General features: G+C 38.1%; 1 protein-coding gene across 1 annotated transcript in view; it reads right to left on the bottom strand.

Annotated features, from left to right (window-relative positions):
- Positions 1–1,070: 1,070 nt before the first annotated feature.
- The window catches only part of USP46 (ubiquitin specific peptidase 46), a 35,077-nt gene continuing 18,925 nt past the window's right edge, over positions 1,071–17,222 (bottom strand). Inside the window, exons 5-9 of the mRNA XM_061993395.1 lie at positions 15,516–15,592; positions 9,823–9,906; positions 9,333–9,530; positions 8,448–8,526; positions 1,071–7,484 (exon numbers count right to left, since the gene is read on the bottom strand). Coding sequence (XP_061849379.1) covers positions 7,383–7,484; positions 8,448–8,526; positions 9,333–9,530; positions 9,823–9,906; positions 15,516–15,592 — 540 coding nt within the window. The 3' untranslated portion in view covers positions 1,071–7,382. The remainder of the gene's footprint in view (positions 7,485–8,447; positions 8,527–9,332; positions 9,531–9,822; positions 9,907–15,515; positions 15,593–17,222) is intronic.

Here is a 17,222-nt window from a genome sequence, read left to right as displayed (position 1 = left end):
GGAAAATGCATTTTTGAAGTGAGAGCAATTCTAGTGGAGCCCATGTACAATGACGGTGAACCCTGCTCTCGGAAATCTTTTCTTGGTTTATATACACAATATATTTCATTTCTTTAAAATGTTCTGAAAGTATGGATTTGCAATTTATTTATTTCTTTCATCTCATTTGGTTTACATTTCTCTCGATCCTGCAGTTAAAAGCGTATGTTTTAATAACATAGGAATAATTTTAAAGGAACTTCAGGGTTTTCAGTTCGAGAGGAAATCCGTGCTGTTAAGACGTGACACGTTTTTCAACCTAGTACTTTGTTAGTTGGATGTGCCATAAATCTTACAGTGTATTAGCTACAAATTTAACATGCACTTTGGTAGCTGTTTGATTTTGGTTCTCTAAATGATTCTGAAGGAATAACAAGAACCCATTTTGACCAGAGCAAGAAACTCCAGCATTTTATTTGCCTCACATTTGAGGAAGGAAGTTCTGTTTGCTAATTAGTACCTTCAGGAAAATGAGCAGTCTATAGGAACATTTCAATTCTCTGACAGAATTTTAGACCTCATTAGCAAAAACCTTTCCCACTCTGGTAGTCACAGGTAAAATACCAGGCTAAAGGGCTTGGGATTCCTGTTATTCTCTGATGCAAAAGGTAGATCAATTCTGGCTGCTTTTTATTCTATTCAGTTTTGGCTGTTGTTGGTAAAATTGGCAAGGCCAGTGATGTGCTTCAACTAGGTACAGCTCAGTCATGCAAATGTATGTGTATCCCACCAAGATGACTCATGAACTGCATGCAAAATCTGGTCCCTTAAGACACTTTGGAGGCAGTTAGCCCAGGTGGTGAAATATTCTCTGAATTCGTTTAAAATGCAATGACTCCATTACATGAAACAAAATGCGAGCATCAGCAGCCTTGCTGCCTGTAAGAATACAGATACCTGACATTCAGAAGCTTGTTGTGTAACAACCAACACCTGTGTTCAGCCTTAGTCTGTCTCCAGCTGAATTCAAAGCAAGTTGAATGGAAGTAAGATCAGCTAGGGAGTTTATTTTATGTAAAATATAAACATGTTAACAGGATAAAATACTGTTTTCTTATGTTACAACCTTAATAACCAACAAGAGATTTATCTTACAGTTCTGCAGGTAGTGCAGGGTTTAATTACACGTACATGATTAAAAAGAGCAGATACTCAACTGTACACATACACCATGTATTGTACGCTTTACTAGAAATTCAGTATTTTTTATGTCCCCAATTGTGTGCCTAATACTACCTCTTACTCCATTTAAAAAACTAGCACAAAATATGCAATTAGCTTTATTATGATTGCATCATTTTGACAAGGTAGAGAGGGACTATATATATACAAACAGATATACATATTCAAATCTTCCAAAAAAAAAAACAACCCAGCCCTTTCCATAGTTCTTCCTCTTCTCTTTCTTCTTCCTCCTATCCTACACTCATATTCATACAGCATATGGTGACTTTACTCCCAAAGAGACATGGATGTATTATGGAACTTGTGTTAGGTCTTCTCTCACAAAAGCCACTGAAGCTAGAAAATTGTCTTCAGGAAAAGCACTCAAACCTGTAATGTGGCTGCCTTGATGTTGGTCTTGCTGTTAGAATGAGGGATGACAGAGGACTAGGAAACAATTTAGTATGGGAACACAATCTGCCTTGGGACGTTTGCCAGTATGGACACCACTGCCAAGACAAAGCTGACGCTTAAGCTCAGCCTCTTTAAGGAATGTATATCTATTAATGAGGTTTTGGAGAGCGGGGAGGGAGCGGTTGCAAATATTCATTATCGACTGTGGCAAGGATGACGTTTTGGTGAACTGAAAGGTGTCTTCACAGAGGGCTTGCTCCTGCCATTTTGGAACCTCTGGGAAAAGGGTTAGGATTATCTACAGGATGGAGCATCACCTTCAGCTGGGTACAAGCTGAGAGCTAGGAAGCTGCAGGTCAGTCCGGCTCCTCCTACAGACCTACTGTGCTATCACAGAAAGGTCACCTACTCTTTAATATTCTTACCTATAGCTAAGTTGCCACCTGCAGCAGCCTTCATCAGAAGCATTAGGCCAGTAAATTGACCACTATGAAAGGTGCACAGAAGTTAATTCATTTTACATTGTGCAATAGCAGAATTATCGAAGAATTATAGCAACTCTGAGACCATGAATAAAGGGAGGTATGTGCGGTTTCATATTAAATCATCCGGGCAAAGCCAGCAAGCAAACCTCCCAGGGGGTAAAGAATCATTAGTGTGTAAAAAGGTGTGGGCTTAGCCCAGATGGTCTCATCAGGTGGGCACAGGCCTCCCAATAGGTGTTATTTGACCTTGTACACACAAAAAAAGTGTGTTAATCTGAAAAAGTCTTGGGGACAGGTTCAAGAAATCTCTTTGATGTAATGCATGTTAACTGGGAAAAAAATGAAAGGGTGCTGCTGAGGCTTGCCAAGGGGAATTTAAAAATGAAGGGACACGTCAAATTGAGAAGAAACACGTCAGCAAGATAACTAATGCAACAGGAAAAAGCCATGGCCTTTTGATTGATCAAAGAGAATATGATGTCTGAAAAACCAAGGTGCCTTAACAACACAGAAAGTCAATGACTTTCAGATGCTGGCCTCTAAGAAACATTCGGTGTCTTTGATAGATGGTGTGGGGTTTTTTTTACATCAGCCTTACCCACTTTGTAATCTCTTTCATTTATATGAGCCCAAAAGGAGAGAAGAAAGATACAGAAAGATTGCTCTCCTTGCTAGCACTCACACAAGGGCCAAGAATAAATCCAGCTCTTAAGACTATTCTTACAACAGAGCACAAATAAAATGGCAGAGAGAGCAATACCTGTATCATCAGCTGATTGACAGCTAGCTCTGTGCTTGGTAAAAGAGAATTCTCCAGAGAGAAGTGGAGCTTTTCTAAATTTCAGTCATTGATAACTGTGACACAGATTCAAGCACTGCAGTCATTCTCAGATGGGTTGGCAGGTAGAGTGCAAAAAGGGCTGCGAAATGGGCATTAGGAGTACAGCTCATCAGGTACATATAGCTGTGTGTAGCAGATACGTAGTAAATACTGCATCCTTGTGATGTATGAACAAATATGTGTGAACAAATTTGGGCTTCCCTAATTTACAACCCAACTAGGACTACAAAACTAAAATTGGAAATTGGGTTGTAACTACAGATGTTGGATCAGAAGCAAACTGCTGCAAAAGCGACAGAACAAAGGCAAAATGTTAAGCTGATTGGAATTTCACAAGATTGACATTGTTGCTTAAAGTGCCTGGGTTGATTACATTTTAAAAAATCAAGGTACATAAAAATCAGAAAGCTAGTATTAACTTCATAAGTTATTATACAAATACCAACAAAGAGAAATAAATTAAAACATTGACAAAAGGTACTAGCAAAGAACAGGTACACAGCCAAAACCTCTTAAAATTTCTAGTACACATTCAGCTGTAAAATATTGCTCAAGTTTGTCAGCCACAAGCAGCAAAAAAAGAGATGAAACAGGAAGGGTCTGCTGCTGAGAGGCAGAATCATTGGCAGCTGCAGGTTGTCGGCTCAGGTCCCAAATACATGATGCTGTAACAGATGGGTGAATGAAACGTAATGTCTGAAGATGAAAGAAAGGTTCTGGTAGCAGTTTGGGACCCACCATGTAATGCCAACTTCAGTTTCAGCTTAATTCGGTCTTCAGTATCTTTGTTAAAACTAATTTGAAGGAAACACCTACTGCTTTACTTTACTCCAACTGCGAAAGGAACAAGACGTTTAAGTTGTAATCTACTGCTCTGAGGTAACTGTAAATTATGAAAGTTAAATTGATAAGACTAATTTTGTGACTTAATTTCAACAATGTATTCTGCTTCACAGGTATGGTTTCTCCATCACTCCCCTCTTCTGCCTCTCTCTGCTACGTTCTGCAAATAGAAATTACATAAAATCCTGACAGCCTGTTCCATGAAACATAAAAGCTGAGGTCTGAGCTCATCCTCTAAGATAACTGATTCATCAGCACTGCAGTGCTTCACTGGGTTTGGTGGAAAAACAGCATAGGACTGAAATGTTTATTTTCTAAGAATGAATGTAGTAATAAGTCTTATAAATGGATAATGCATCTCAGCAATAGCATGTGAAACAAGTAAAAAACTTCAGATACCATTAAGCCTAATACACTCAGAACTCAACACCCTAAAAACAGTCATTTTAGGGATGCACAGAGTACTGTTAGACATCTGTGCTTCAATTTTGTCTTCTAGGTGATGAGTGAAAAGCTTGTATAGTCCTAGATAATTTTTCACTCTTTTGTAAGGGATTGGAAATTGATATGTTAGCATAAGAGAAGAAAGATTATGTTTTATTTCATCAACTAAAATACATTACACACCACATGACTGTTCCTGTGATGATCCCAAATGTGCAAAACCCACGTGAATATGCTTAATTTGACCTAGCAGCTTTACTGCCTAATGTGGGACTGTTCACACAGCCGTGACAGAGTTTGCTGGACTGAAGGGAAGACATTCAGCACACTGTAGACTGGACAGAATATATAGACCTGTGATTGTGATTATTATTTTATTTTCCAATCAAAATAAAATGCTCTTTAGTTTAGCTGGTGTTGTCGTAAAGTGAGTTTTCCATAGTTTGATTTCAGACCACTGGTGTTGCACCGGTGTGATACCAGTGCTGTGGTTTTTTCACAGCCTAGCATGAATTTAAAATGGTTTTTCATACTTTATGAAAAGGCTTATTCTTCTAATTTTACTCTCAGTAACATACTGCAATTATATGTGCTTTACAACACAGAGCTATCTTGCATCTGGAGAAAAACCAAAGCTTATTATCCTATGCTAATTCATATTAACAACATTTTAAAAAACCAATTTTCAGGTAAGTCAACTGAGATATGGAAAACATTTCCTAAAATTGATTTTTAATTTATTTTTGTGAAAAATTACTTTTCATATAAACATTCAAATAATACCTTAAGAATATTTGTTCTGATGAAATTGAAGAATGCCCCTAAGAACATTCAGCAGTAAACTCTTAAGTACAGACTTTTGGACCAACACTGGCTATTGCCAATCTAGAAAGTGCCTTTATTCACAACGAGGAAAGCTTACCCACTTTAAAAGGTGAATGATTATTGTATTGTTATATGGAAATTCTGAATTATTACAAATAAATCCGTTAAAGAGCAATTTGCAGGTTTAGCTTTTCAGTGGAAAATCTTCTGGGCCTCAGTGAGAGTTGAAGTCTCCTGTAAGATGTCTGTCTTCTGTGTTAGAGACAGAACATTTCATTCTAACATCAATAAAAGAACTACATCCCAGTTATGCTTGTGTTGAGCCTGCATACCAGCCTTCACTCACATGAATGATCTCTGTAGACTACTACTATTATTCACCCAAGTAAGTACTCTAAGGTTACATTCTACATCTGTTTTCTTGTAGGGGTATAATAACATGATAAATCACAAATAATGTTAGATGAAAAGTCCACTTCTGTTTTTCATTCAGTGTAAAGTGCTACATTTCCTTAGTTTACAGAATGGCCATTGATAAGTCCAATTGATGTTACAGTAGAAGCTGGTACTTCATTTTCACCATTACTTAACAAAAGATATTTCACATTCACAGTAGATTATAATGGAAAAAAAAAAAAAAGTTATTCTCTTTGCTACAAAGACTAAAATATAAGATTCAGCTGCACTTCAAAATCCATTTCTTGAAATGGATTGTGGACCATAAAGTGTCAGGCAGGCTTCTTAAACAAAAGGACCAAAAGCAATTTTTGTCTAATAAATACTTAATGAGAATGAATGAAATAAACCAAGTAGTAATACATTTTGTGAGATGGGAATATTTCCTTGTAAATACTAGAAACAACTGACATTACCCCTGAAGGCAACAAGAGTGTTTTTTCTCCTGGCTTCATTGGAATAGGAATTTGGCTACTGAAGTTAAAGAGCTACCTAATGTAGTGAAAGTGTCAAACCAAGCAAGAGAGTTACCCAGTGTTACCACTGCCTCAACCTGCTATCGATCCTTTCTCATACCCTATTGATACTTTCTTCTATATTCATTCTTTGCCAAACTTCAGCATGTGACTTTAGCAATTTTATTACCAGTGCATGACTAGTGCCAGACAAATTCACCCAGTAAAATCACAAGCAAAGCCTTTTGCAGTAAGCCTTTTGATGTTTTTAAAATCAGAGACTTCAAAGCCCTGTCTGTTTCTGTAGTGACCCAAATGCCGTCAAACATGGCCAAAATGTTAGAGGTGATATATATATGTCAGCATGTGTAAAGTGGCTGTCATGTATTATGTTATGTAGTCAGGAAATGGACTCTGTTTTCAGAAATGAAATTGGGACTTACATATTTTCAGAAAATTGCAGGATCAAGCCATGTCTTACGTTTGTATGAACAACATTTTAAATGGACATAACTTATTTAAATGGACCTTAAGTGTAATTTCAGTTCTGATGGATGTTATAAATGAGCAATGTTGCAATCTCTGCAAACTCAAAATCAAGAAAACAATCTATGGTATCATTTTAACAAAAGATAAGCTCAGTCTCTAGAAATGTGTTTTATCTCTGTCATATGTGCTGTCTCACTCCCTTTATTCTAGTGCTCTGTAAATTCTGAAACCCCACCTCCTCTGTACTATCTCATGATAAACAAAGTGACTGGATATACAGACTTACTTAGTTCCACTGTAATTTAAATTGCTCTATGTGAATTTTAGGCCTGAGGTTATGGACTGGCACTTTTCAACAATCCAAAGCTTAAATGATTATGGAAGAATGTCTTTCTTTTTTGCAGCAAAGAGTAACATGTAAAAAAATCCCCTATATGACCACAACTCAGATCGTCATGAAACAGATTTTTTTCCTTACACTTGAAACAAGGGTAAGCATATGTCAGGATGTATTTCAAGGAATGCTTTGTAAATCAACACAATCCAAAGCCATTTAGAAAATTTTAAACAAATTTGCCCTAAATGCAATGAACACTTCCATATAAAATACTACTCTAGGTGGATTGGGTTTAACTCTTGACATCCAAATCTTATTAACTGTAAATGTTAGTCCATATAAATTCCATGAAAATCTGACTGCAATTAACTCTTCAGACTTAAAAACTACAAACAACCCTCCCCCACCAAACAGTTCTGCATGTCAAAAATGGATAGTTACAGTCAATATCACACAGACCATTTAATAGGAGACAGAGTGCATCGTTGTTCAACCATACAGGATGTCATCTGTGTCAAAGTCGGTTAGGGGAGGCCATCACCTTCCTTTGTGTGCAGCATCGTTGTGCGCAATTGTCACAGTTTGCCAAGTCACTCTCTTGACTGATAGAATAAAATATAGCCAGACTCTGAATTTTTTGATATATCAGAGGTCAGACCATAGAATTCTTCAATAGCTTGAGCATCTATTTTCTACAAAATAAGTTTGAAAAACAATAGTGTTCTGTTAGGTAAAAGAAATACCAAACATTGACTAAATGCCTGTATAAACACAAAAGACAAGTGCAGTTATTCGTTTCGGAGTAGCAGTTAGCAAATTCTGTTTGCAGTTTAAACAATGAAAGGGTAATGTTCAGGGACTAAACCCTTCTGGTCTTGGTCCTTGAAGTCAATAGGAATGTTTGTCTCAGTGAATCTAGCTGAGTTTGACTTTTTCCAATAACAGAGAGACTCCTTGAAATGAAGTAGCGAGCACTGCTAAAAAACATAAATGTGACCATCTTTCTGAAATTTCCAGAAACCCTCTTCAAGAGATTCCCATCCAATGTCCCAGTGCTTTCTTTCCTCCATTGGTTTTACTCCTGGGAAATCAGACTTCAGACCTCAGTTTTGTCAAGGTGCCACAATGACATAAATGGTTTGATTTAGAACAAATTGCAGAATGCTTAGACAGCTCTAATTTACATTTGGTCAAACCCAGATCAACTACAGAATGCAGACTCTCTTGTAACTCCCCAGTTGTTCAAAAATTACAATCCTACAGCAACACTAGCTTTACCCAGTCAAATTTGCCAAATGATATTGCCAAGGATTGCAATATAGCTTCTGGATATTTTAGGTTTTAATGAATTAAATTGATTTTATTAGACAAAGAAAACACTCCAAATTAAACCTTTCAAGTCTAATGTCAAAAACATTTGATGTTGCCCCGAAATAAAACAGCCCCCTCTGACATTGACAGAGTAAGAACTTCAGGATGAATAATTTTGTTTGCAAATTTACTTCCTAACAGAGTAGAGCTAAATGTCACATTACAATCCATCTGTGCTTTTGCAGCCTAATAATCTACACCCAGATCTGGGTCAGAATTTTAACCCCAAATAAAGAAGAGAATATAAATACAGAAACTGTGCTCGTGACCTTCAGTATACTGACCTCTACGATGTCATCATCAAACAAGAGCCAAAATCCATGACTTTTCACAATAGTAATATAATGCCCTCGATTTGGTCCACTAGAAAACAAAATGAAAACACAAGCCCCAAAGTATTAGAGCATACTGTTGTGTCCATTTTGCATTTCTATATGTAAGCAGCCAGAATTATAACTAATTATTATGAAGAATATTGTAAACCCACTCCAGGTGATACAGTAGATGATTACTCCTTTCACCTTTTTACTGACTTGTTGCAAAGACTTCATCAACTGAAAGCTAAATGTGTTCTTTTCATCTTTGTCACAGCCATATACAAATTAACTTACAGAACAATTAAAAATTTGCTTGTGGCAGGCATCAGCTGTTGCAATTATTTAAAAAACATTATGAACTAAATTTTAGAGGGAAAATTGTTTAGCATCAATCATGAATATTTAGTTACAGTTTTTGAGCAGCAGGAGAATGGGTTGTATTCTCAAGGGCCCAAGGATTTTCCTGTTCCTTTCTTATTTGACAATACCTCATATGTGACAAGCTTTATTAAAACCATCATTTTCATTGCCTTGATGGGAGACCAAGGTGATCTATTATGGGATCACAATCTCACACGCTAACAGTGTCTGGCCCTCAGAGAGTCATGGCTCCCAAGCTCTCTGTGGCCTGATGAGGAAGGAGTCAGCTCCATCAATTTAAGCCAATCTTTGCACGCCTGACTAAAGATTTACTATGAGGAAAGGTGGCTAAGAGGTTCAGGCAAACACAAGCAATTTGGTGTAGCAGTAAGGTTTAGGTCCTCCCTCCCACTCTCCCCGCATTTTGTCAGGCACATCTCTGGCCTTGGAAACGTCTGGCAACAGTTCAAAGTGTATATAAAAGTACCTTACCTTCCACAGTGAACAACAACAGCTACCAAGTCGTACATCCGATCTAAGTTGACAGCATCGCCAGATGTGTTGAAGAGACGTAACTCCAGAGGAAACACTACACGGTAAGACAGCTTGGTATACCTGTGCAACTGCTCCATGTACTTAAATCTCTTTAGGTGTAAGGCAAGAATCATTGGCAGTTTTTTTACTCTCATCCTGCGAAACCATTAAAGTACACTTAATAAAGTCCTGACCAGTTCAAAGCCACTCTATCTTTCCTTAATGAGTAAAAGTTTGCATTGTAAAAGCACTTTGCAAGTAACAGCAGTCAGTAAGGGGTTATATACTAAGAAACATGTAATGGCTTTAAATCTGTATATAGGTTATCCGGCCCATACAGAGAACGCAGTTGGGGTGTAAGGCTTCTAGATAACTAAACACAATAAATAACAAGGAGGTTTGTGAAAGCCCAGGGGGGACACGGTGAAATAGGCTGCTCTTCACTTACCTTTTCTGTGCCTCTTGTTTACTGCAGCAAGTCTCACAGTAGTATTTCTGTTCACTACATAATGTCTCTGTGTTACTGAAGTCTCTGTAAACAAACACAGTTATCAGTTCTTAAAGGCTTTCAACACTTTGCCCCACTTGGGCTGATAAACTGGAACCCTAAAAGGTGCACAGGATGAAATTCTCTCTCCACCTAGTCAAGTTCTCTGAAATATCTAATGCAGCTGTACTGAGAGTTGCAAAGGGACTTAAGGTCACTTTGGTAGCCCTGTATTAGGAGTTGAGGCCCTCCAAAAGATACAGGTGGAGTATCAAAAGCAAAGTGTTAGCTAATATAAAAGATTTTGCAATTTCTGATCAAACAAATACACTTTAAAATTTTTCTAGATTGAGCTTTTGAGAGAGGCAGAAGAAGGCTGGTTTGATAGTACCTCTCGGTTCACAGAAAAGATTTGTCAGAAGTCACAGTGCTGATACACTTTGGAGCAGAATGTTAGGTACCTAAAAAACTTAACTGTAAAAAAAATTACAGTAAGTTTTGTCACCTCCAGTTACATTGCAGCTGAGCATGTGCTTGAAGAAATGTAAATGGAGATAACATCTATCTTTCACTTTAAGCACACAGGTTTTCTTGTGACTTTGGGCCTTAAATCCATAAGTATGGAACTCCAAATTCAGATGCAGGGTAGTGGTTTTGCCTGGCCTGGTTTTGGTAGCAGGGCAAGCTACAGGGGTGGCTTCTTTAAACAAAGAGCTGTCAGAAGCTTCCCCTGCAGCTGATATGGCTAACGCCAGTCAATTCTAAGATGGACCAACAGCTTACCAAGGCCTGGCCAATTAGTGATTGAGGTAATGCCTCTGTGAATAACATATTTGAGAAGAAGTTGCTGCACAAACCCTAAACTGCAGGAGCAACAGGGAGGGAGAATATCAGAACATTTCCACAGACACCAAAGTCAGTGGAGGGGAGATGGTGTTTAGGCCCTGGAAGAAAGACTCCCCTGTGACCTGTGGTGAAGTGAGGCAGCTGTGCCCCTGCAGTCCATGGAGGACCACCATGAAGCAGAGATCCACTCACAGCCTGTAGAGGAGCCCACACCAGAGTGGGTGGATGCCTGGAGCAAGTTCCTGACAGGACCTAAGAGCCCATGGGGAGAGAGGAGCCCATGCCAGAGCAGGTTTGCTCTCAATACTTGTGATCCTGTGAGGGATTCAGGCTGGAGCAGTTGGTACGTGAAGGACTGTTCTCCTGGTGGATGACCCACATTGGGGAAGGATGTGAGGAGCTGCCCCTGTGGGAGGCCCCATGCCAGAGCAGTTTCTGAGGAACTGTCTCCCGTGGGAGGGACCCAACAGTACAGCAGTGGGAATTGCGAGGAGGCCTCCGCCTGAGAAGCAGCAAAGTTCCTCTGTAATGAACTGACCGCAACCCCCATCCTCATCCCCTGTGCTGCTGGGTGGGGTGGAAGGAGAGTCCTGGGAAGAGGGAGGGGTGGGGGAAGGTGTTTTAAGGTTTGGTCTTATTTCTCATTTCCCTGCTCTGTTATGATTGTTCATTAATAAATTAAATATTTTCTCCCCAGGTTGTGTCTGTTTTGCTGGTGACACTAATTGCTGAGCGATCTCTCTGTCCTTATCTTGACTCGCAAACCTCTCGATATATTTTTCTCTCTCCTGTCCAGTTTAGGAGGAGGAGTGATAGAAGGAGTTCAGGGGCATCTGGCACCCACCCGGGGCTAAACCACCACACTCACTCAGACCCAATGACCTCCATTCTATCATTGCTGTTCAAAAGCACTGAGGCTGAAGCTGCGCTGTCTCCAAGTTCACCCTGCTCTCCCAATAGACAGCACCAGAATCCTTGTACAAAGGTAAAGGGAGAATTCTGAATGATTTTTTTTTCCCTGGCATCATCACCACAGGAATAGATGGGAGAGCTGAAGACTATATAGATTGCCAGTGCATGTGACCATATAATGCTGCAAGATTGAATAGAATGTGCTTCTGTAAGTTTTAGGTCTTCTGTGAAGGAGAGAGTTTGATGCTTATTTTCAGTTTAATTTTAGAAGAAATAACCAAACAAACTTGTAGAATTCAGTAGTTTCCTTCCCACCTCAAAGTGAAGCAATGGAAATACTATTTTTCTAATATAAACAAATATATAGAGACAGTAGAAAACTGAGAGATAGCAGTTTGCTCTATGCCAAGCCTCCCATGAAAATGAATTAAAAGGCTTCTGAATTCCTTTTAAAATGTAATAATTATTCTGAAACAAAAAATATCTAGCATTTTAAGTTGACTGCTATGGGAATTACATCTGTGAAAACCAGAGAAATATGCAAATGCTTGATAAGCTGAAGAACATTCCCTTACTTGTCCGTTAGCATTTGTTCCTTTGTCTTCTATTTTCACCTGAGAGGCTGTAACCCTACTCTGCCTAAGTGGGACATAGTCATGGAGTTTAGACGCACTAGTTCAGTTTTTCAGCATGGATTAATTCATTTTTCTCTTCCAGGAACAAAACTGGAGGCATATTTGTAACAATAACTCTTTCTTTAGGAGAAGAGAGGTGGGCAGGTGAGAATTAGGTGCTTTACAACTACACTTTCAGTAGCTGTTTCATCAGGGAAGAATTTTCAGCATGGCACTTCTAATAGATGTTGAACAGTTCAAAATAATAGACCATTGTTCATGCAAAGTCTGCATGTACATGTATAGACTTGAGGAACCCTTTCTATAGCTGCAGAGCTTGTTTCAAGACATTTCTAACTCTTTCCTGTTCCACTAACAGGCCAATCAGTATTCTGTTTATATGATATTTTAACAGGAGAATTTTAAAATACACCCACTCAAGATATACTAATTTATCACTTCACTCAGGTGATTCCACAATCCATCTCTCTACAGCCTCTGTGCTACAGTGTGAAAGATGCTTTGTGCTGTTTAAATGCACAAATAACACAACTTTTCTGTCTTAAGAAATGACAGAATTCTTAGAACAGGCAGACTAGTTAAAAGTCAGTATCAAGTGGACTAGTAAACTTTGCAACTCCTAGTGAAAATAATATGTACTATATTTGTTATTAGACTTCTGTTCCTTCAGGCCTGAAGGTAGTGTCTACCCTGTAGAATTAGACTATACCAGAAGCATGTACTCTTTGGATCTCTTATGTACACAAGGACTTTTTCAATGTGAAGAGCTACAGAAATAACTAAATAGAACATTCATAGGTAGTGGTAAAAAATTAATTTTACTTAAACATTATCTTGTCTAGTTTTTCTGTAATTTGCCTTTTCAATGCAGTAAGACTTAAACCTGTAAAAACACAGCAAAGGAATTGTTTAAAAAAAGAAACAACAAAGTTTCCGAAAAGAGTAATAACTTGGCCATTCCTATTATGAGAAACCACAGAAGTGCTTACACTTTGTTTAATAATGCATAGTATCACAGAGCAATGAGAACAAATCTGTATCCTAACTGATCATTTTCTAAACAGCAGCAGACATGCTACTAGTATAAAAGACAATCAGAATAGATGATAGGTGATTACTCTTCCTCATAATCTGTAAATAGCAAGCTGCAACTCTCATCCCAAGAAAAGTAAAACTGGGATTTTTTTCCCCTTTCTTTTCAGAAGGAACAATGAGTGAACTTCAGAATGTGTGTCATGCTGAGGGAGTAGAGGCAGATATTACACTGGAATGTACAAACTTTTAGGGCATTCATTCTTGAGATTGTGCAGGTCTCTGCAGGAATATTGTGCCCATTTTTATGCAACTACCCTACAAGAAAGAGATTGCTCAAGGGAGAGGTTCAACTGGAGAGAAGGCTGAAAAGTAATGAACATGCGCTGAGGTCTAGCAAAAATAGCCTGTGAAGGAAAGGTTGATGACCTTAGGCTGTTTAACTTAACAAGAAAGTGATGACATGCTTCCTGTATGCAAAAGGCTGGCTATCAAGAGGAATGGGTGCAACGTCTGGTTTATGTCCAGAGTACACAAGGCACATAGATGGGCTTGAACTGAAACAATAAAAATTTGTGCTACACAGGGGAAAAACTTGTTAGTAATAAGAACAGGAAGGACTGGCATGGGCAATTGAGCTACTGCTGCTCTAAGATCATTTGGAACAGGTTGGACAAGCATCCTGTCTGAGGTGCAGAAAGAGGCTAGTCTCTCGAGTTCCCTTTCAACTCCACCATTCACCTGTTGGTTGCAGTGGTGCAGATGCAGTTCTTCAGCATCGTAAGCTACAGCCACTGGCTGTCCAGTATTAGAAATGCGACTAGTATGTTTACTGAAATATTCTGTGCCTTTGCATAAAACCAAATTTCCAAACAAAACATTTCCAGGAAGCTTAACAACCGAAAAATTAGATAAAGTGGAGAAAGTTGAAGGACAGATAGTAACTTAAGTACAGCAGGAGTTTCTAACAAGTTCGTGAGACTAAGCTGTAAGAAAAAGTCAGTGCTCAGTCTCCAATAACTGTGTATCATAGAGCCAAATAAAAGCTCAGGTTAGAAAGGATCTCAGAAGATGCACACTTTAGCCTCCTTGCATGTCAGTGTGATTTCAAATTGACTTTGAATATCACAGGGAAAGGTGAGTAATGCTGACAAAAACAAGTTCAAGGTAGTGGCTTAAAAGTTAAAAGTGTGGAAACAAAAGTCTGTAGTACCAACACTAATTTAATTGGTGATGACCATGAAGAGACAAAAAGACAACAGGAAAAAAGAAAAAGAAAACAACGCACTCTCCAGTTTGCCCACCTACTAAAATGAGGCTAGTTACTGCAGTGTGGACTGCTTGAGGGCTAAAGATTGCTACAGTGTACAAGAAACTATAGGACACCAAGCAGAACTTGAGAAGAAAAAACCTTATTGGATCTAGCACTTCAAAATCTAACAGAAGTTGCTTAATAGAGTTCTCTTTCTGTAACTCTCAGCTCAGGGTGAGATGCCAGGCAACCCTTCCTAGCCATTCTAGAATGACTATTTAATGCAACATCTTGAGCTTTACTAAGTGATAATCACTACCTTGGAGCAGCAACAAATCGTCTTAAATCTAGTTATCAGTTTATTGTACTAATGTCAAAACTCTTGATATTTTAAAACTCTCAGAATAATCATCGATGCAAATCTGAAAATTATATTGATCTTTGAAGTATTTAATAGTTAAGAGTGTACTAGGAGCAGAACTGAAACTTAGACTAAAAGGCCACTCCCCATAATTTTAGAATGAGACACAGAATAAGAAATTTACATGGCGAAAAGTAGACTTTTGAAATCTTTTGCCCGCTAGGGACTCTAGCTCTCATTCTGCAAAGCACACACTTAACTTTTAATATGCATGTAAGTCCTAATCAACAAAGCACTTGAGTAGAAGCTTAATGATAAGCACAGTTAAATCCCTTTGAAGCCAATTATTATTCTGCAGCAATTCTTTCAGATGAAAATGCAATCAATTATTTTCCCCAAGAGATTATTTTTTTTCTCTTTCAAACACATACGTTGAAAGAGAAAGTGAGTATTCATGTATATTTTGTCATTAGAGGAAACATCCAGTTTATAGTCTTTTTCTTCTGCTTAGGAAAAGCTCAAAACCCAATGTTATTCTACTTTTCTGTACCTACTAGACTTGGAAAACATAGCAAAGTCAGACAGAACTGTCTGCCAAAGTGATGCAGTTATTTACCTTAGACAGTGTGTAATTGATGTGTTCTGCTCCACATCAACAGAAAGGTCAAGAAAATCTTCATCTTTGCTACTAACCTGTTGCAAAAAATATACATGTAAAACAGACTTAGTAAAATGCCATACATCTAAATGACATAAAATGTGCAAATGCAGTAGAACAATTTCTGCAGAAATAAATGACACAAAAATAATTCATTTCAATGCCTTTTTTTTTTTTCTAGCTCAGTCTGATTATATTTATCAGAAACTCTACCAATCCAGCTTTCACATAATTTAATTTCCACTTGTTCCACTTATCCAAGCCCACCAACCATGGGCCAGTGACCACAGCCTACTGGTCATTAAAGGGGAAACACCATTCCCTGTATTAGGTGGGACTGGTGCATGATTTAAGTTCCCTTGCTATGCAACACAGTCTAGTTTCCTTTTTAACTGGAATTTTATTTACCCTTTTTATAATACATTACACTATATAATTGCAGTTTATGCCCTACATAATTATTTCCACTATTAAGGATGCAATGAAGATATTTTCCAAATTAGCATCTGGCAAGAAATGGCATTTTGACCACATTATGATTTCTCTTCAGTGAGCATTCAAAAGGCTGGCTTTATACTCCTGGTTAACACAGCTGCATTTCTCCATTCAATATTGTTTGTGGTCAGTAAGTTTGATTTAAAAATTAAAAGATTAAAGGTAAAAATGCTTTCCAGAGCAAGAGGAGAAAAATGATGATAAAGTTTTTATCTTAAAAAAGTAACCCAAACATTTTCAGAATGACAGATTTTTGCTTATAGTGCATAATTTTGAAGATGAAGTAATATCAAGTAATGTAAAAGAATACCATCAAAATGGATAATTGTTGGAATACTTCAACCGAGTCAAAAGACTGTAGAATACTTACTGCACACAAATTTAGTAGTATTCATACTACCAATTCTGTTAATAAAATGCAGCATGAACCCTCCCTATTTTGCCTCCTCTGATTGCATTGCCTTAGAATAACTAAATTGGATGATAAGGTTAAACCATGACAGATAGTGAAGTTCAAATCAAGAACTCCAGTGAGGGGTTCTGACGCAAGTCCCTTGTGCTCAGATTTCTGCAGTTCTATGGATGTGAAAGTTATGCACTACTTTAATCTTTGCCTTGTGTCAGGGATCCTATAAACATGGTGATTGCAGCCTGTATCAGTCCTGAATCCAGAGGAACACCTTTAGCAGGGTTAAATTTGATATTATCAAAGACATACAGAGGCCACCCAATTAAAATGAACAGCAGTTCTTCAAACAAACATCCTCCCTGAGACGTGATTTGACCTCCAGGGGACAGGAAACCACAAAACTGACAGCAATCAACTGCAGTATATACAGCTAGAATTTGAAAGATATGACAATAAAGCTTCAGAGAACATTGTGTCTCTACTTCAAGAACTAGAGTTCTGTCAGACACACTGCATATCAAGAATTGGAAAAGTCTTTGGCAAGTATGGTGTTCCATCTCGATGCCACAAAGAAACTGGGAGTTTTGTTATTGAGCACATCAAATATCTAATGAAAGGGGAAGATGAGCTAGTTGGAACTAGAATAATACAGGCCAAAAGTAGCTGGAAAATAAGATTCAAATTGACCTCTCTGTAAGTGAGAATAAGAACTGCTGGATCCTGAACGATTCCTCACACATTACATAGGAGTATTTTAGCAA

Source organism: Colius striatus, chromosome 3 (genome assembly GCF_028858725.1).
Source record: "Colius striatus isolate bColStr4 chromosome 3, bColStr4.1.hap1, whole genome shotgun sequence".
In the NCBI taxonomy this organism is placed as follows: domain Eukaryota; kingdom Metazoa; phylum Chordata; class Aves; order Coliiformes; family Coliidae; genus Colius; species Colius striatus.
This window is presented reverse-complemented; position numbering and strand designations above follow the sequence as displayed.